Genomic DNA, 21677 nt, shown 5'->3' on the forward strand with positions numbered 1-21677 from the left:
ACTTGTCTTGTGGCGCATGGAAACACTTGTGTATAAGCGCCATACAAATGTCCAATCAATAAATATATATATTAAGTCTGCCCTCCTCCCCTTGAGAGATCCCCTCACCATCACCCGAAGGTAGAAACATGGGCACATCCATGATGGAAACCTCTGCCTCCGGCCACACATTTTTAAAGTTGTCCGAAGTTGCTGGCTACAGCTAAGAATGTCCCACACATTTGTGCCATCTTGGTCTTATGTTATGTAACTGGGATTTATATCTCGCTCCACTGCCAGCTGCATGGCCTCCAGGCACTCTCTGGCAGACCTGAAAGAGAGGGGGTATGTAGGTTAGTGGTAAGAGGGGGGAAATGCAAGCTTTGTAGTTTCTTGATGCATGCAGACTGGATGTACCCTGTGCTTAGTGTGCAGGGCTGTTACTAGGTGCTCTTAGTTGCGAGCATAGAGCCACTTGTTTTCAAAAAGGAGCCTTGTGTGCGATTATGCAATCTACAACCTCAAGAGAGTGCATCTGGTGTGGACTGTGTTGGGGTGAATCCTAAATTCTGTGCTAATTCCCCTCTACCTTAGAGACCCCAAGCTCCTTTGCTGGACTTTAGGGCTTTGGATTTTCCTCCTGGAGTGAGGGAGACCTTTTTCTCACTCCCTCATGTATTTTTTATCTGATTTGGAAACTGTTTCTTTTTGGTTTTTGGAGTCTGACAAACTCCATAGGCATCAACTTTTGTATTGTGACACCGAGCACCCTCAGTGCAGTGTCCCAGAGAAGTCCTTTTGGATTTCTCTTAAGGTTTAAATACCTTCTTTTGGATAAACTGTTTCCAAGAGTAGTAAAGTGAAGTTCAGTTTACTTACCTTGTTCTCTTTGTAGACCCAGCACACACCATCTTATGTGGAGTGCTGGGGGGTTACTTAGTAGCCCCTTGTCTACGTTCTCATTATGTTACCCTCACTACAATTAATGGCTGGTGGCAGTGCTTTATTTTTCTTACCATTGTGTGTTTTCACAGCAAGCTGAATCCTCAGCTACAGTATTGCACTCATGGGTGCCCATTTTGTCAAAATGGCCCGGTCTTCTTTTTTCGCCATTTCTTGCTTGTGTGGTCTTTTTGGGGTTTACTCTGCACGCCAAACCAGGTTTGGTCCCTTTGTTTGTTTTGTCTTTGGCGGGATTCACGGGTGAAGCCTGCCTCTGGCTCCAGCTTGGCTGGCAGGGCAGGAAGCAAAGGAGGTTCCCGAAACTCCCTGTGCTTAGTCTCCTTGGTTACAGGAATGCACCCAAAGGTGATTGGCTGGCTGTACTTTGAGGCCAGCCACCCTACTGTGCGAGTGACAGCTAGGCTTTGAAAGAATGGGAGGAACCTGCATAAAACGCAAGGTCTTTTGCAAGGAAGGTAGAGTCGACCACTGGACGAAGGATCCGACGAAGAAACAAAGACAAGCTTGCTGCACTCTCCTGCACCGTTGGTTGTCCCGGTGAAGCCCTGCTGCAGTGTCCAATTTATGTTTCGACGAGAGAAGCCCGGAACGGACGACTTCTCCCCTTGGGTTGGTGGGACCAATCGACCCCAAGACAAACCTGCATGGAAACCCTTTTTCTGCTGGTTGTACTTCTTTGCTGCTGCTGGAGCGAATGCCAAGGGTCAGGAACACCAGAATCGAGTGCATCGTCTTTAAGCGGACCCGACCTTCAGGAAGCTCCACAGGAGCATCCCGAAACAGGACGACCCGAGCCTGAGCCACCTCAACAGAGTGCTGGACCCCAGAAGCAAGGGAAGCCCATCAAGTGTCTGAGAACTGCACTGGTGCTATTGACCAGTAGCTGAAACCGCAAAGTGCTGCTGATCTGGAGTAAGCCCATTGCTGCCACCGACCTTCAAACCGTAGTGCAGGAGTCCCCAGACGTCGTCCCTCTTTTTCCCACGATTGAGGCCCAGGAACAACAGGATCTTCAGGACTACAACTGGAAGAGAAGCCAGCTGGACCCTTCTTCAAACCTAAGGTACTATCTAACTAAGGGGTACTTACCTCTTGTTGTGTATAGCTTGCTTGCTCTCACTGGAGACTTGCATTGGCTGCCCTTTTGCAGAGTTACTTGCATCTTTGCTCTTCACAAGCCTCCCAGCTTGTGGCCCAACATTGATTATTTTTCAAACAAAAACTCTCTATAACATTGTGCAAGACTTATGTGCTATCAAGAAGTGCCTCGGCTCACCTAGACTCTGCTCAATTGACATTGGCTGTCCTGGCTCGCTGTAGACTCTTCTAGCCCTCTGACTTTGTGTTCATCCGTCCCTCCAAAAAGTCATACATAAGTTACTTGTATAGCTGGTAGAGGGTTAACCTATACTTCATTGGGAGCTTGAAAAGTACTTACCTTTTCAGAGAAACTTATTGACCTTTGTTTTCTTCCCTAACCTTTTCCTTTTTCCACAATCTCAGTATTGCATTTAAGTGTACAAGTGATACATTAATGTCCACAGCACCCTAGCTATTGAAGTCACCTCACCGTGTAGGAAGTGTGTGTGACACCCCAAAAGGGTATCTACTTACTTAACTGAAAGAGAAGCAGTGTATTTTTGAAGTGTATTTTGTTGTTGCATATTGCCCTTTCTAAAGAAGGCTTATTCTAAAACTGACTGTTAAATTAATACATTCTTTTAATAAGATACCTTGAGTATAAGTGTTATTTGACTACTTGTATTTGTGAACCCCTGTGTTACAACAGTACAGTTCACATTGGCCCCTCCTGAGATGGGCCTGGCTGCTCAGTCACTCTGCCGACCTGTGTAGTACAGGCCAACACCTAATGTTGGGTTACCTATTGCCAAGAGGGCAAGGCTGAGGTTGTCTCCCACAGGGCTACTACATACAATCTTGCCTAACAGACTGGATACTGTTACTCTTATATTGTTGTGCCTTTGCTGTGCTGTGCACCCCCCCCCCTCCCCTGCCTGTTACATGGTCTCAAAGCACTCTCTGGAAGATCTGAAAGAAAGTGTGGATTACTTTAGTGGAAAGAGAGGGAACATGCAGGATTTGTGGTTTCTTGATGCATGCAGACTGAGGTGCTAAAATGCATTGGCTGGGACATTGGTCAATTTCAAGTTAGATTATGCCAATGGGGACCTATCTGGCCCTTCCCCAGTTATGCAATCTATACATTCAGAGAGTGCAATGTGCTTCGGACTGGATTCCTTTACTCTTGTACTGTTGTGACACTGCAGCGCTGTGCATCCTTCACTGCCTCCTTGATGCATTCGGCATTCAGTTAAAGGCACTGTGCATTGTCCCTATCTATTGACCAGCGATGCCCATTTTCAGAAGTAATGTCCAGCACTGTACTTCACTTTGGAACTTAAACTCCTCCTTCAGATATTTCCTATCCATTCCTAACATTAAGAAGAATATGGGAGGCTGTTCTTTTCTCCTTTGGAGACCCAGCTCTGGAACTCCACCCAGCTTTTTCTCACAGCGACCAGTCAACCTTTTCGTTTTAGAAACCAATTGAAACCTGTTTGTTTACTGTGAATTTGTCTCATTTAATGTGATCAGTGGGTTTATCTCAGAAACCACATTTGGGTGAACGATTAACTCCATTATCACCTGGGGTGGGGGAGCCAACCAATCGGGTTACTCGGATCATTGGCTGGATCCCACAATCCAAGCATGCATTCTGAGCCAGCTTACCCCCACCATCCCCTCCCTTCCCCTCCGGTCACCGTTTCCTCCCTGCCCAAAGCCCCCTGCGCCCCCCACAGCCCACTCACTTTATTCTTTTGGCGGTGCAGGAACCACTGCTGCAGTTCCAGCCTTTATCCTGGGCCGCCGTGGAAATGGAATGAAGCCCCGCCTTCCGTCACCATGGCAGCTATCTTAAGTCAATAGGCACCCCGTTCATTCAAGCAAAATAGAATGCCATCAGCACCCCGGGTTTCCGGATTGCAAACTCGAGGCTAATGGCAGTAACACCCAATCCGCAGGGCCTCCGATAACTTGGGCCCTGTGCCATTACCACCTGGTCGAGCCCGCCGGATCCGGTGTTATTGCCATATTAAAACTGATAACCAAATATTATTACCACAAAACTCGAAGCATAATTATCAATACGAATAACTGAGCCTTTATGGCAATCCACCCACAGTCAAGCCAAATTACAGCAGGTCTGATCCACCCAGAAAATGCCACCCTGACAGCCACGAGTGCTGTCTCCAGTGAAACCGAACATCCCACACACATGACTAATCTACACAATCAAGACCACCATCAGTCCTAAGAATTCGTGCTTTCCACATACCCCCTGCATCCGGAAATACAACAGTCTTATTATTCATGCTGTTCTTATTCTCATTTGTATTGATGTTCTTACGATTGTTTGAATTGCTATTATTATAGTTATTTTCAACATCATCATTTCTTTAATCCTTTTTGAACCAGAATTTGAGTGAAAGAAAGCAGGATGTCTGAGGTACGGCGGGACAGCACGTCCTTGCAGAGGAAGAAGCCTCCGTGGCTGAAGCTGGATATCCCAGTTGTTGTGCCGCCGCCTCCTCCCCCGGAGGAGCCTGTCTTTGTCCAGGTACTCCTTTCAAATCATTGAACCTGTTAGTTTTTTCATGCCCTCTCTTTAAAAATATGCGCGGTCCCCATTTTCTTAAATGTGTTTGGAGCAGTCATTTGTTGTGGGTTATTGTTATGTAATGCTATATTATGCTATTCCATTTGCATGTTCTCCAGGCACTATGCTTTGGTGGTCCCAGAAGAAAGTGAGTGGCGTTGGTTAGTTGGAAGGAGAGGGAAAGGTGCGATTGCAGTACTGTGTTGAGGTTGCATGCAGATTGGAAGTACCCCATACGCCTTCTAGGTGTGAAGTGTAGGAGGAATCGTGTGCTTTGCGCGGCCTCCTGCTTGCTGGGTGTCAGTTGTAGATGGAGGCATACGTTTGTGTTGATTGAAGTTGGGATTTTTTTCTCTTTTTTTATTTTAATAAAAGCTGTATGCAAGTGGCTGGTTTGCTTTTGTGTGGTGAGTAAGGTGGAAAGAAATTGAGGTTTAGTCCACTGCTGTGGAGTGTTCGTTGGGGTTCCATAGTGCTTTCAAATTATTGGTCTTGCTGTCGGCTGTGCTCTGTTCAGAGGTTTTTGTCTTTAGTGGTTGTTGTGCAAAGATGTCCTATGTGAGGTTTAGAAATTCCAGGAGACATGGAAAGCGTTCTCTTATGGTTTTAGAGGTGCCTTGATGTGATGGACCTCTTTAAGGTTTGCTGAGTTTGCATACAATAAGGATTCAGTCAGGGACGTCATTTCACCACAATGCCAGGGGTGGCGGAAGTGACATCACACGACCCTTGACCTCTTTAACCCCAAACGAAGTGTCATCACGGGAAGCGATGGAACACGACTTTTCACCCCTCGACAAAACAGGAAGTGGCAACACATAGCATTGTTCTTAAGTACACTATGAAAAATATGGTTACGATATCACTGTAAAGTGATATACATTTCATACAAGAGTGGATCACCATATGTATCATTAGCATATGTGCGTATAGGCCCATATTACCAAATCACTGTTAATGAAGCATACTTGCAAGGCCAAACGATAATGATGTGTTTATTATGTAGCACTTACGCTTAAGCGCTTCATATAGAACAAATATACATACAATAGCACCCAACCTGTATTGGTACTTATTTATCAACCTCAGCAGGATGAAAGGCTGAGTTGACCTTCCTGGGAGTCGAACATGCAACCTGCAGATCACACACACATTGCAGCAGCCAGCACTAAACCCACTGAGCTATCTTTCCGGCTATAGCTATCAGAAAACCAGCCACTTCAGAAACAAAGAGCAACATGCTGCTAGCCACAGCCCATACCCCCCCCAAAAAACATTTTTGTAAAAATGTTTTCATTTTTTTTAGGGGTAGAAAGGGAGACCTCAACAGTTGCAGTTGCGAGTCCTAAATGACGTCCATGGATCCAGTAAGCGTGTCTAGGAGTGCTGCTTGATTGCTAGGCATAACTGAGGTGAAAGTAGCTACATGACCAACCTGGCTCTGGTCATTTAGATGAGGTTGTTCGGGATGCTCTGTTAACTTTATGTAAAATGTGTAGTATTTTAAAACGGAAATCCAAACTCCGAACGTTGTGAACGCCTAGGAACTTATTTTGTATTTATTGTTGGCCCTTTGAGTTGCTTCGGGCAGCTACAAGGCACCCCTATAGCTCCTTTTTACGGTTGAGCGATTCAGGGGAGCCTTTCTGTGGCATTGGCTATCTATCCATTGGGGCATCCGTAGCATGCCATGGACACTGCCACTCTGCCCTGCCTTCTGTCTTTGCTGGGCTGGCTGAATGATGCACAAAGTCCTCCTGCCAAAGGCTCTACGGAAAGACCTGATGATGGTTGCAAGTTGGCAGACTGGAGATTAAACTGCCTCCCTGCCTCCACCGCCCACTCCACAGGGAATAATGCCATTGCTCATCACAGCAGTTATCTGCATAAAGAAACTATGGCCTACACGTGAAAAAGTTGAACATCATGGAATGAAGACTAGACGGTCAGCATGAATGTGTGAATATCACATGGAGATCTGAAGTGATTATGTAAGCAAGAGTCCTTTTATTAGGTGGCCCTGTAAGCGCTGCCTATAAGCATGGGACGTGGAGGCGGAGAGATGGGATGTGGGGAGGGGCATGCAGCCTGTGTGTGTTTGGCTTTTTACCCATGCTAGTCCCTATAGCCCTTTCCATCCCACTTCCTGTCCGTTTCCATCCAAACCCCGCCCTTGCCCTGACCCCGACCCCCATCTCATGACGCTAGCGCTCGGCTTTTACATGGATGCCAACGTTATCTCTAAGAAGTATTTTGAAAGGTAATGGATTAATTGCAGCTTTAAACCAGCTATTGATATTATAAATGTCTTAACCAAGTGTGCTTTCAGTCACATGATTTATAAGCATTACGTGTCCTTGTAGCTGTTCTTTTCACAGAACACTTGTCAAAAACAAGCATTTGCAAAGTGAACTGTATGGGCTCTTGTTTTGGTGTTAGATAGATATTTGCCAGACACTGCCATTTCTCAGTAGTCACCGTCTAATGGCAAGGTAGTACAATTGTGGCAGTACCTACCTGGAATATGCCTACACAAAAGTCAAAACTATTGGCTTTGCCAATGCTTGTTGAAAATGTATCTCAATTCAGGACACAGGCCTTAACCCTGTACTCCCCAGTACCAATTTAGATTGTTTTGTTTTATTTTTTTGCTTGCATGTGCTTTACCATATTCCTACTTGAGTATCCCTTGGCCACGGACTGGGAGAAATGCAGGTACGTGTGTTATGGTTGGTACAATTGTGGTGAGTTAACTTCTGTTACCGTTTCCAGGGTGAAGGTAAATGATATTTTGTTTGAAAAAATGGGGGAAGAGGTTGATTGTGCACAGAAATAACACATTTCTCCAGCCACTATTAAACTGTACGTCTGATTTTTATTCTGCAGGGATAACATGTGACCATGTGGACACTTTAAGTTATCCACAGTTCTTTCATTTAGAGTCAGAAGTGGCTGGCTGGATTACATGTTTCATTGCATATTGTTGCGCCATGTTTGCAGTGTGTTTGCTACACCTCTAGCCTTTCCAGGAGTTGCGCGGGGCCATAGAGCTTTGAGTTTGGTGTTTTGTGCTTGATGCTCGGAGCTTCGAGCAAGTTGCTTCCTGGGTTTTCTTTCCTTTTGCGTGCACACTTGTCCTCCTTCATCCAACAGCTCTGCAGCTTAATATAGATCATCTAGCCCTCTACTCCCTTTCGCATACCTCTCATATACTACCTGCCCAGGGGAAGACTGGAGGACTGGGAGAGGAGTAAGCAAGCTCTGGTATGGCGACATATGGCAGGGTGGTTTCTTGCAATGCTTATCACACTCTGAGGCAGCCCCTTAGCCCTGTGATTGCGAGTGTGATGTATTGTATTTTGTATTTATGTGAAGAGCCGGGATTTCAATTTCGATCAGAAATGACGTAAATAACACATTTACATCTGGTGGAGTTATTTTCCCGAAGGGTGCCTGTACAATGGCACAAAGATGAGAACAAGTGGTGAACCAGTTTATGGGGGTGTAAAAAAGTGGGACATATACCAGGGACAAAACAGACATAAAAAACATATGTATAAGAAAACAGGTGACTTACAAAAGTAGCATTAACCTAAACGTACTATTTAAATACACAAAATTATATTAAGCATCATTGGAAGCCATCCAGTGATGAATTTCAGCGGGACAGGCCGCAATCTGTTCTAAATGGCTGGAGTGAAGCAGAGAAAGGAGAATCACATTGGCGCGTCATTAGTAAAAAGTGATGGTGAAAGCCAAAGGGTAAAATAAGTCTTCATTGGGCACAGGTATAGAGGGTGAAGAGTAGAGGTCCAAGGGCTGGTCCTTAAGGGACGTCGACATGGAGAGTAGCAGGGTCAGTGGTTTCGGAGTTCCAAGAGATTTTAAAGGATGCATCTTCCAGATACGAGGCCATACAGGAAGAAGCAGATTTGCAAAACCCAAGGTCCTGGAGAGTGAGGAGGAGAGAGGAGTGGTAGAGTGTGTCAAAATCGGCAAAAAGGCCCAAAAGGATGAGTATAAAAGAGTTTGGAGTAGTGGGCATTAGAGTGAACGTTGGAGACATCCAGGAGTGCAGTCTCACTGGAGTGTTTACTACGGAAACCAGATTGAAGTAAACCTCCAAGGCTATTATCTTCAAGGTACTTGGTGATCCTGACGACCACCGCCACAAGGACTTATGAATAATGGGGAAGAAGAGAAACTGGATAATAGTTTGGTGGGACGTTTGGGTCAGCAGAGGGCTTCTTCAATAGAGGTAAGATAGTTGCAGGTTTGAAGGGGGCAGGGAAGAGTCCATCAGAGAAACGGAGGTTAAAGATCTCTGAGAGATAAGGGCAAGTGATTGATACTAAGTCCTTGACCATATTATGAGCAAAAGGCTCGATAGGAGTGCAAGATGGATTGACACTGCGAAGGAAGGTTGCTAATTCAATAGGAGAAGTAGGGGAGAAGCTGTGGACTGGAGGAGGGTTGGTGAGGGAAAGAGGGCTGTGAGAGTGTCACGAATAAGAGATTTGAGGGGGAAAGTAAAGCAAAGATTGGAGGGTCGATGAAAGTTTGCGGTGTGATTGCGAAAGGAAGTGATACGTTTGCAAAGTGGGAGGATTTGGCAGAGTCTAGTCCAGTGGTTGGGACAGCATGGGAATTGATGTAGGCTAGGAGTAAGGTTGTGCCCGTATTTTGCACCACTGACATATTTCACAGCACATGTGTAGAGGAGTAGATGTGTACATCATTGATAGAGCCCCCTCAGCTGCGACATTCTGGATGAAGAACAAAGACACTCTGCATGACACCAGGTATCATTCCAATACTGCATCGGATGTATGAGAGATGTTATGAACTCGGACAAAACCGTACCGAATGTACCCTCGAACTAAAGTGGTAGCAGGAGATTTCCAGACACCACTGAATATCGTACAAGTGTAAAGGAAATCTGACACGTGCAAAGTGATGTCATAAAGAGAAGACACAATGATGCACTGAAACGATATAAGGATACTTAAGGAATGAAGATGTAACAGAAGAAACAAGAGTAAGCATAGATAAAAGTGGGAAGAAACCATATATATGCAGAAGAAAAGTAACCAGATGAGTAGTAAATGTATATACGCAGAAATGCAAGGAGTTGAGTCGCATAGAAGTTTGCTGCAGTAGAACATATAACTTGGGTAAAGCGGGCATGTTGGAAAGCTGGACATCAGCTCTGAATAATAGTGAGCGAAAAGCTCGAAGGAGAGAGACCAGGGCTGCAGAGCTGACAGACGCTGGAAATGAATTTTCACACCAACAGAGGAGGGATCATAAAAAATGGAAATAAAGAAATTGGACGAAAATTAGACCGGATAGAGGCATCCAAGGAAGGTTTCTTGAGTAGAGAGACCACAATGGCTTGTTTTAACTCGGGCGGGATGAACCCGTGACTGCAGGAAAGATGAACAGCCTGGGTCACCAAACTGATAATCATAGGCAATAGATCCTGCAAAAGTGATGGAGGGACTGGATCGGATGGTGCTGCCTTTTTAATACGCGAGATGGCAGTCAATACCATCTCCTCTGTGAACACCGGAAAGATATCCCAGCTTACAGTGGAAGGTAAGCTGATGTCAACAGCTGGCGCCACAGAATGTGAAGGTTCAATATCTTCGTGAGTTTTAGTGATTTTAAATGAAAGAACTCTACCAATGCATTGCATGAGAGTGAGATGACCGCGCCGTAAGAAGAAAGTGTGCCGTAGAGGAAAAAGATTTTACAATCGAGAAGAGCTCCGTGGACTGATTCAGTGCAGCTTCAATACTACTCGTAAAAAAACGACTGTTTGGCAGTTTTAATCAGCAAATGGTATTTCAAAGAGCGAGAGAGCAGGCTTGCGGAATCCACGGTGCAAGGTGATCAGCAACATTCATCAAAGATAGAGACAAAGTAGAGAAATCAACCGGACTATCAATAGGGCAGTTTGCTATGACGTTAGATGCAAAATGAGATAAGTAAACATTGAGCCAACTTCTTCTAAGAATTGAACGCTTAGCAGGAGGCAGCAAACGGGCCACTGTGAAAAAGACCAAAAATGGGTCTGTCCAAATAAGTGGCATAACAGGAACGACCACTACTCCTAATTCCACAAATAGGTGTAAGAAAAGGGAGCATGACCCCGAAGGGAGATAGACAAAAAGCTGAACCGATTGTAAAGCAGATAATGTCACATAGCTAAAGCATGGGCAAAAGGTACCAAACCAATTTTTAGCATAGTTTTAAAAATAATGGCTACCCCACCCTCCGGTGAGCCGCAGCTCTGTCCACATGCAGGATATTAAATCCGTCGGGTAAAAATTGTTCAAACAAGGGAGCCGAGGAGTCGGTCAGCCAGATTTAATTTATACAAACTACATCAAGCCCACCAGAAGAAAGTTAAAATAAATCATCAATATGATTTGAATGCGCTACCACCGATCGGGCATGAAGTATAACTTTTAGGACCAGGCTAACATCACCCGGGACCAGCCTGGTGCCTGGGGGGACCAAAACCCATCCAGCTGGTAATGCCGTAATTACAGGTGCCAGATCTAATAAAAGGCTACATGTATAAGACATACGAACCGCCTCCCACGGCCCGGGCACAAGATGAGTCCTTCTCTGGAAATTTTAAAACTGCGAGATCTCAGTTGCCTTGTATCGGCCCCTGCAGACTATTAAACATGTGTAGCATCTACACATCATACGTCTTTACTTGCATGTTTCAGTCTGGTGTTGTTGCTGCTTAGAACACAAGCAGGCAATGGGGGTCTCCTGGGCCAGGTACCACTAAGGACACCACCTGCTCTTATAGAATGGATTATTATGAAGATATTACAGAGATCGAAATCAAGATTTGATAATCGGGAGGTAAAAGCAGGTCCTGGGTATCCAACATTAACGAGTGACCAGGAGCTACCACTGGGGAACCAGGAGCTGGTACATAACGTTCCACAAATCTAACTTCCACATAAAATGCAATCATATCACTTTGCCCATTATTTATGACGCACAGAGTTAAATCTACATAGGTGTGTTTGTTTGGTACCAGTTGACCTTGGGCTCTTCTTGACTACAAGCAGGAGCTAAATTGCTCCCAGCTCCCATGCATTTCGAACCCTGTATCAGGAGAACAAAGGTGCAAGGGTAGAAGATATGTGATGTTAGATATCGCATAGCTGCATTCATCCATCTTTTATCTCTTCCCTATTTATTTACATGGTTTCAAGAGAAGGAAAGGACTTAAACTCAATAGAATAAAGCATTTGATTAGTGTCACCCGAGTTTGGATTACAGTTTGTTTGTTGTATTTATTTGTGAGACATGACTATTTTAGTACAAAGTATTTGAAAGGTAAGTTGCAGTGGAGTTTTGATGTTTGTTTTTAATAAAGTTTGGTTTTGGGATTTTATGATAATTTGTTTCTGATTCTATATATTATGATGATGTTATTGATGTTTGTTGCATCCATTTACCATGTGCTTTTTATTGATATCCTCTGAAATAAAAACATTTTGAGTGACTCTTCATTTGCCTGACCAATGTACCCTGAACAACAAGGGCACACAAGGCTGCCATTTGGACACACATACCTCTATACCCTCGACATATGCCATCTACAAACACACCGGCACACAGTACCCGGCTGGGGACTTCTGAGCAGCACACAGCTACTCAGCCGAAAATCGTGTAATTTCCTTCTCTTCTCCACTAACCTCAGCCACACCTGCTCTCTTTCAGATCTGCCAGAGCCCCAGGAGACCACGTAAGTGGCATCAGTGTGCAGTATAAACCCCAGTAGAATAACGTAACATACCGTGTAAGGAGAGATTTCTGTTTTCATTAACCCGTATGGCTTGGAATTCTGTGGGCAGAGACTCAGGGATCACCCTCTCTTCTCTGGGCACCAGAGGCGTTGCTGGGGGTGGGGGGGCTGAGAGGGCTATAGCCCTGGATCTTTTGGTTGTAGCCCTGTACAGAAAAGACTAGCTAGCCCCGAGTCTCAACAGTCCCGACATTAGTGTAGCCCCAGATCTTTTCCAGACCTAGCGACACCGCTGCTGAGCACATTATGCTGTGGTGGCGATCCACTGCTGTGCCTGTACTGCAGCTTCTTTCTCAGTTCATAATGGAGTGTAATGAAACCTGGCGATGACTTTGATGCCACTGTACTCGAGGCGGCATTGACTGCTGAGCAGCGTGGCGGCCCTGCTCCCTCATGAGCGTTGATGTGAGTGAAGAATGTGTCAGTGTTAGTGCTATCGGATCACTAACATATCCGCTATCAAAGCATGGCTTCCCGCCAGAGAAGCCAAGCGATGCGGTTTAAGAGGAACTCGCTGCCGCATTTAACCCCCAAGCCTCTCGCCTGCTTGCAGGGACTTCCACATGTAGCTTGGGAATTAAGGAAAGAAAGGCAGTCAGTGCTACTTTCTGCTCTATGTTGTCATGGCGACCTACAAGCATAATGATTTTTCTTTGACGAATTTACTACATTGGTTTCTTTAAGAGTCATTTGATTAATTTTATTTTCAAATACTTTTATGATGGTTATTTATTTGGTAAATTATTTGGTTGATGAATTTTGTAGCCTCTTTGAGTACTTTGTTTCTCGCATTTTTTTCAATGCACCAAATCATGCTTCTTTTTCCTAGCTTCTTTTTCTATGCCAGTTCTACTTTTACTTTTTTTATTATTACTTTGCTGTCTATCATAGTGGGAAATCCCTGTTGCCAACTTTACTCTTAATGCTGCTCTCTGCTCAATGCCACTCAGAAGTAGTCCCCTTACTCTACCCTCCCGTCCCCCTTACTCTACTCTCCCGTTCCCCTTACTCTACCCTCCCGTCCCCCTTAACATAAGACTCCCATCCTGCTCCCTTATTTACTCACCTGTTGCTCTAAAAAAGAAAAAAAGACTTTCCATGCATGTATGTCTTCGGGGGGGAAGGGGGGAGATGCATGGCTTTATATGTGTTTTTTTTTTAAAGAGTTTCATCATAGTCTTTTGACAAATTAATTGCTGAGAATTTGTTTTAAAAAAAAATCAATTGAATACGGCTGCTTTCACTGCGAAGCCATGAAGGCTCTGCATACGTTGTGATTCAAAGACCTGTTACACGATAACCATCTCCCTCCCACTTATGGTCCCCTCCATGATCTGACCCTGGACTGACCTGCCTGCATCCAGTGTTACCCTGACTCTCCTGCAGCCAAAAATGGCTCTGCCATTTCGTGCCTCAAATTCCCCAGCCACAGATGTAGGTCTTCGTTCGAGTCTCCGCAGCATATACAAAAGGCCAGCCCTTGTAAACGCTGGAATATCCCTCCTTCGCTCCAGACCCCCGAATTGGCAAACCCGATTCTTGAACCGGGAATATACTATTCTCCTCAGTTTCCTCCGCTTGTTCCTGAGGGAAAGTTGAGCACTGCTCTTCTTTACTTTGTTCAGTGTTCTGAGGGCAGCTTTTGGATGTTTATCAGTAATAACAAAGTTTACAAAAAAGTCCATGTGCTGATGCTGCTTGACATTCAATGGTTTGATTGGGTTGAAGTCTGATAAAACACTGGGCGTTTATGTCAATGTCAAAGGTGTTTTGTACAGGTCACATATGCCATTGCTGCCGCTGGCAGTGCTGAATGCCATTAATGAAACAAATAAGACCAGTTCACTCAGGGAAAGGCAACCATCATTCTTGGGAGCTTCCTGAAGCACCATAGCAGCGCCTGCACAGCCACACTCGCACCACCTGCTAGAATTTCAGGTATTATAGATTTCAAGTTTGACAATCAAAGCAAATGCACTGCACCACACTGCAAATGGAATGGTGATACTATGCACACGGTGCTGAAAAACTATAGTGACAAATATCGAAATGTCACCATCAATGGGGAAAATGGAATGGAAAATTAGGTTTATAAAAGGGTCTAGAACTTGCACAGCGTTGGCACTGGTTTGCTTATTAGGGCGTGGGTGGGATGGATGTACCCGTGGGAGGTAGCATTCCCAACCTCTGCAGTGTCACACTAGAAGACCTGGCCTCCCTGCATTGGGTGAAGCACTCTTGCCACCATGAAGCACAGTGTGGAATATTTCTGATTGTGCATATTTGGTGCACACAGCACATATGATAGCCAATAACGTTACCACTTTCACTGCAGTGGAGGCCATCATAGCCACCCTGTATTTCATGCATAAAACAACCATTACCCAAGGTAGAGTATCCAGAGTAGGGATGGTGTGCTACATGTGTGAGATGTAAGAGCGCATTCGAACAGCAGCATTTTCCCACAGCTGAATGTTTCACATTAAACACACAGGCAGCCATGCAAATAATAGTTTCTTAGCAAAAACGTGAAGACGTGAAGGCTGAGGTCAATAATTCTCAGTCCGTAGACTATATACATTTCTGACTTAAAAGACTGAGTATTAACCACAGCACCAACCTGTGCACAGATGCTAAGGCCGGGGTTAAACAGGATCTTTAAGGTTTGGAAGATAGCGGCTGAAAAGTAATCCTTAATGCTCCATCCTGAGAATTGAGGGTACCCATGAGTTGGAGGGTCCTTTCATTTTGAAAAGTTGATAAGCCACTCGTCAACCCTCGGGCATGTTTTTATTTTTTAAACCTGGAAAATGGAGCTTGCAATCTCTGCTGCTGGCTTGGACTCCTGCTGAACAAACAGACTATGCTCCTTTCAATGCAGTGGACATAATACAGTCTCATGGACTGAATGAAGGTCCTGTGAAAGTTTACCCGCAGCCTCTGATCATGCCTTTAGCATCTATGGCTCAGTTGTCATTTCATGCCAAGAAAAAGTTGCCTTGTTCTTCCAATGTTTCATTGAAAAATGAAAAAAATAACTATCTTATCGGAACTGTGCTAGGATTTTCTCTCTTCTTGTGTCTGCTGCTCTCCTTATGAGGCATAACGTTGAGCTACCCTAGCCACCTAGTCCGCGCATTGAGAGGTGACCAATGAACTATCTTTTATGGTAGCAGAAATGTCCACAACTCTCTACCGGTGTTCTTAAGATCTTGCACCTGTACATCACACTGTAGATGAAGCCTGTGCGTCCTATCTAGGGATGTGTAGACATTCAAATATTTGGCAAGTTCATTGATGAACTGGTCCCTTAATAGCATTCCCTCAGTGCCACTACCAGACCTTTTCATTGATGCATCAGCAGTTCTGACCTTCGTCATTCTAAGGATCCACCTCCTCTTGTCAGCTATGATGCAAGTTCAGCGGGCAGACAGTATCCGGAACAGAGTCGCTCATAGTTTCCACAACTGGCTTGTCGGGGGATGATACCTCACATTCAAACTTGTATCAAATATTGATTAGTGCACGTGACCTTTCCAGAAATCTATCCTGACCACAGTGGAGTGCTTGAGTAAGCCACTTCTTAGGGTTCTTACTCACTTGGAGAAGTATGAGGCCCATCGTAGGGTCCAGGCTTTTGGACATGGGGAAAATCATTATGTGGACAACAGGGCTAGGGAGTTGGCCTTTATAATGATCCAGTGACTATTCTACTGAATTTTCTTAGCCAACATCACCCTATTCCACCACAGGGATAGTGGTCATTCACCCTCTACTTCTAGTAAGGCTTAGCTCAATGGGATTGAGAATGACTTGGTAGTTCCAAAGGATTTGCAGTTGCTGTCTTATCTGAAGAACATCAGACCAAATCAGGTTCACACTACCTGTAGGGGTCGATGATTCATGATCCACACCATTGTTAGTGGGCGTAGCTGGACATTTCTTGCAGAGGCCCTGTGCAGCTTTCACTTTAATGTGGGTGTCTTTCAAAAAGTTAGTTCTTGAGCACATTTCTTGCAGAGGCCCTGTGCAGCTTTCACTTTAATGTTGGTGTCTTTCAAGAAGTTAGTTCTTGAGCACCGCTTTCCCCAAAACCAACTAAATTAGCTGCTGTATCCTCTCCTCTGGACAGCTGTCCTTAAGGGAAAACACTGCTGGTTCTTAAGGAGAAACACAGGTAGCTGAGGGCCTCACTATCAGGGGTCTGTATCCATAATCTTCCTTGTGTCATTAGGAAGCCCATTTTTTAAGACTCTGGACAGCCATTACATGAATGATACTTTCGTCAACATTATCCTGGAGTCCTCGTTGAGCTGTCCAAATTGAGCATGAGATGCAGGCTACTGGAATGAGGAGGAAGAGGATCATAAGGATTAGACCAGAACTATCCAACTATATTTGCATTGACACTGAGTATGAGATAGTGGAAGCTTTGAAGCCTTTTGTGCTCGCATGAAAAAAAGTTCTATTTAAATTCATATTATTCTCCTCGTAATGTAGTCCCTTATCCATCCCCTGACAAGGAAATACATTCCCCCGTCTCCAGTGTTTTCGGAGTTATATGCTTTTTGAAATTGAGTGTTCTAGCTGGCCAACACTTTGAGATTGACGACACTTTTACACTTTGAATCGATTCCACGTTCTTCCTGGTACTAGTCTCATGGGTGTCAATTCCAAGCATGCGTTCTTTGCTTTAACCCTCTTCAGGAGCTCCTAAAGAAGGAAAAAGATCATTATACGAGATTCCGCACAGGACACCATTGCTGCTCGCGCTTGCACTGTGTAAATGTGCAGCTGAGTCTAGATTCCGCACAGGACACCATTGCTGCTCGCGCTTGCACTGTGTAAATGTGCAGCTGAGTCTAGATTCCGCACAGGACACCATTGCTGCTCGCGCTTGCACTGTGTAAATGTGCAGCTGAGTCTAGATTCCGCACAGGACACCATTGCTGCTCGCGCTTGCACTGTGTAAATGTGCAGCCGAGTCTAGATTCCGCACAGGACACCATTGCTGCTCGCGCTTGCACTGTGTAAATGTGCAGCCGAGTCTAGATTCCGCACAGGACACCATTGCTGCTCGCGCTTGCACTGTGTAAATGTGCAGCCGAGTCTAGATTCCGCACAGGACACCATTGCTGCTCGCGCTTGCACTGTGTAAATGTGCAGCTGAGTCTAGATTCCGCACAGGACACCATTGCTGCTCGCGCTTGCACTGTGTAAATGTGCAACTGAGTCTAGATTCCGCACAGGACACCATTGCTGCTCGCGCTTGCACTGTGTAAATGTGCAGCCGAGTCTAGATTCCGCACAGGACACCATTGCTGCTCGCGCTTGCACTGTGTAAATGTGCAGCCGAGTCTAGATTCCGCACAGGACACCATTGCTGCTCGCGCTTGCACTGTGTAAATGTGCAGCCGAGTCTAGATTCCGCACAGGACACCATTGCTGCTCGCGCTTGCACTGTGTAAATGTGCAGCTGAGTCTAGATTCCTGTGGCAGGTCCCATGCTGTTCATATGCTTGCACCGAAGGATGTAATTACACAAAATATATTTTTGGTTTTGGCACATATAGTGGCACTTTAGTGCCACCTTCTATCCAAAATGCTGCTACTGAGAGGAGAGAGAAAGAAAATGTCAAGAAGCAGAATATTTGGTTGGCATGGAAACTGGCAATGTTAGGGGCATGTGTTGGCACCATCACAGTCTGATTCCACTTACCATGCTGTGTTGAAGGTCTCAGCACACGCTGTGAGTAAAGAAAAGACAACTGCAGCGCCCTGTAATTCATTAATTCTGTGCCACATTGCTAGTGCCTCTTCCTCTTCTACATCCTCGACACTTCTCGGTATCCTTTTGCTCTTCTTAGTACCTTTTTCCTCTTCCTCTTCTTCCTCCTCCTCATTTCTTTCTCATCCTTGTTCCTAATCCTAGTCCCTCTTCCGAGTGCCTCATTCCAGTCCCTCTTCGGTTTCCTAGTCCCTTTCCTTTTTCACGTCCTAGTCCCTGTTCCTTGTCGAGTCACTCTTCTTTGTTATAGTGCATTTGCGTTGTCCTAATTCCTTTTCCTTGTCGTAGTCTTTCTCATCCCTCATCCTAGACTTTATCTCCATTGCTTACCTGAGACTGCCTTGCTTTTCCTAGTTCTTGTTCGTAGTTCTTGCTCCTAGTCCACCTCATTCCCCCTAGTCCCTGTGCCTCCACCTAGTAGTTACTCATAGTCCCTCTCTTTTCTTCCTTACTCAACATTTGTCCTTTGCCCTCATCCTATTCCTTCTTTCTAGCCCCCTTTCCTCCTTTCTGTCCCTCTTCCTCATCTTAGTCCCCCCTCACTGTCCCTCTTCCTAATCATTGATGCCCTTGCTAGTCCCTCCCTTCCAGCCCTCTTCCTTGTCATAGTCCCTCTTACTCATCCTGGTTACTTGTACCAGGCCCATTGAAGAATCTGAACTATTCGTCCCTTCTCCCCAGAGGGCAGCCACCCCCTTTGAGGCTAGGGAGGTGAGCCCACTAAGCAAGACCCTGCCTAGGAGTCTGGTAAGGTGGGACCTCACTGGGAGTGACTCTCCTCTTGGGGCCAAGGACTCACATTCCTGTAAGAAATCCATGTCAAAAATACATTGACTGCCTACATGGGAATCGGAAAGACTGTTACTTAGGTTTTCGATTTTCCAAATAGTAGCAAATTTTCAATCTCTTTGTCTTTAGGTAATGCTGGATGTCGCCTGAACTCCAGTCATGGGCACGACACACCCCTTTTTGTGATGATGCATATAAAACAAGGAACTTGGAATGGAGGAGAGAGAATCCTATGCAGAGGCGAGACACTGATGGGAGGATGTCCTGGAGGGGCAGAGCCACGCTAGACCGCAGAGCAGGCGGTAGTGTGGGAAGCGAGATGAATGCTAGCAAGACTCCAGAAGGCTGGCAACGAAGCCACAGTTGAAAGGGACACAGACACGGTGAAGAGGCCGCCTCGCTTGGTGGCGCGACTACACAGAGGCCGTGGTTGGCCTGGGGCCCGTTAACAGATGCCTAGACCAGTCTGCAGCGGAGAGATCCCTGATCTCCACATAAGTGCATCAGCTGCCGAGCCTGGGAAGCAAATTGTCCCGAAGAGGTAATGTCACTGGGAGGGGCGAACAGCTGTATGCCAGGTTGGGGAAGTAAAACAGGTTAAGGCAGATAGGAAAACTCGAACGGGCAGACGCCCAGCAGAGGCCTTGCTAAAGCATGCCTATTTGAGTACAAAAGGGCTTTGGGGAGCCCTGGAAATACAAAACATATAAAGCAAGACTGGGAACAGAGAGCACCTGGATGGTTAATGTGCTCAAGCCAAAGAAATGAACATTTTCAAACACCAGGTGGCCTCGCATTAAGGCGGAAATGTGAATAAAGATTTAATGTTCACCATTCAAAGCCTGCAGAGAGGCTGGAATATTGCATTGTGAGAAATTGAAGAACTTTTAAAACCTTCTTTTGGAAAGAGATCCCAGTAGTTGGACTGAGCAAAACCCAAGGATAGCAGATGCTGGTCTGGTGTATACTTTTGTTGTGTTTTTCTAAGTAGTACGTAGGGTTTGGACTAAGGACTATTTCCTTTGGACATTTGACAAGTACCATTAGTTTTAGTTTTAGTTTGTTTGGTAGGGAATTTCCCTCATAGCGGTAGGGCTAGACAGGCACTTTTTAATTATTTAAATAAAGACCCTTGAACATGTCACATCTTAGTCCAACTCCTTCTGGTTCACCACAAGGAGCTCTTCCTCATCATATTGCCTCTTGATTATTCTAGCGTTTTCGCCTCTTCCTTGCTCCTCTTCATTATTCTAGCTCCTCATCTTAGTCCCTCTTCCTAGTTCCTCTTCTTCATTCTAGTGCCTCTTCCTAGTCCCCTGTGCCTCATACTCGTACTCATCTTAATCCCTCGTCCTCGTCATCATCCTAGTCCTTATCCACCATCACATCTTAGTCCCTCATTCTCGTCCCTTGTGCGCCTCTTCATCATAGTTTCTCTTCCTCATCCTAGTGCCCCGTTCTCATCCTTCATCATTAGTCTCTTGCCTTCTCATCCTTCATCATTGGTCTCTTGCCCGTAATCCTAGTCCCCAGTCTTTATCCTGATCTCTCATCTCAGTCGCAGTCTCTGCCCTGCTCTTAGTCAGTCTCTCAGGCACGTCTGTATCTCACCCTCTATATCCCTTCACCTGTCTTCCCACCTACTCTGTGTCCTGTCTGTGTCTCTTTCTCTATTGTGTCCTTTCTGCTTCTCGCGCTTTCTCTCCGTCTCCCTGGGAATGAGGTGCTGGTCAGGGTGTAAAAGGTGCCATAGAAGGAGCAGTAAGAGAGGAAGGCTGCATGCAGAGGTTCTAGGTGGTCTGGATGCTCAGAGGAAAGCATGTGCTGTAATCTTTGAGAATGTCACTCTATTATGCTTAGAAGCCACCACCCAAGCCTTCCTATAGATCCACGAATGACATTTCCACATTTCACAACTGGGAGGGCCCCGCTTGGCTGGAGGGTTCGAGTGATGCGTGGAATTAAAGCTGTTTTCTATTGAGCATGAAACTTGCAGGCGAACTCGGATTAGAGCAGCCGCTTCCGTTGTCCTGCAGGCAAACGGTGAGGCTTGACTTGTGATCAAATGTTTCTCCGCCAAAAATAGTCATATGGAAATTAATGTTCCTTACAATAGCCATGACTAGCATGTTGTCAGGTATGGTGATGCCCTCTCTGCATTGGCATGGCTGGTAAACTAGTGCTGAATCTAACTACAAGACGACATTCTCATCTCGCTGCAAATGACAGTTGTCCAGCTGTGCTTGACCCCCGACACATGGACTCAGAGATACTGTATGTCTTTCATCTGATTTGAAATGCTATGGTCCTGTTTGGTCCTGTAGTAAATGGACTATTAGAGGTACGCCATTCAATGGGACATCATTTGTAGGTATGAGTAATTGGGGTTCAAGGTGTGTTTTGACCTTATCGATGATGCATTGCCAGAGGGTGCAGTGATCAAAAACATGTCCTGTGCCACTTTCGGGGGCTGTGAAGGCTTCCTGTCTCACCTGTTCATATCACATGTAAGATATAGTTAATCGTAGAGCAGGGGCTCACTACTCGCGCCACTTTAGCGCGCACGCTCGTTGAGCTGGGCCCGTTCTTTATGGGGCTGACGCAAATGTGTGCCTACACATTTAAAATGTGAGTAACTG

General features: G+C 45.5%; 1 protein-coding gene across 1 annotated transcript in view; it reads left to right on the forward strand.

The window, feature by feature from the left end:
- Positions 1–21677, forward strand: part of RHBDF1 (rhomboid 5 homolog 1) — a 608603-nt gene that overhangs the window by 193135 nt on the left and 393791 nt on the right. The window contains exon 2 of the mRNA XM_069647898.1: positions 4441–4582. Within this exon, the coding sequence (XP_069503999.1) occupies positions 4463–4582 (120 nt within the window). The 5' untranslated portion in view covers positions 4441–4462. The remainder of the gene's footprint in view (positions 1–4440; positions 4583–21677) is intronic.

Source organism: Ambystoma mexicanum, chromosome 2q, assembly GCF_040938575.1.
Source record: "Ambystoma mexicanum isolate Mex_15411 chromosome 2q, UKY_AmexF1_1, whole genome shotgun sequence".
In the NCBI taxonomy this organism is placed as follows: Eukaryota; Metazoa; Chordata; class Amphibia; order Caudata; family Ambystomatidae; genus Ambystoma; species Ambystoma mexicanum.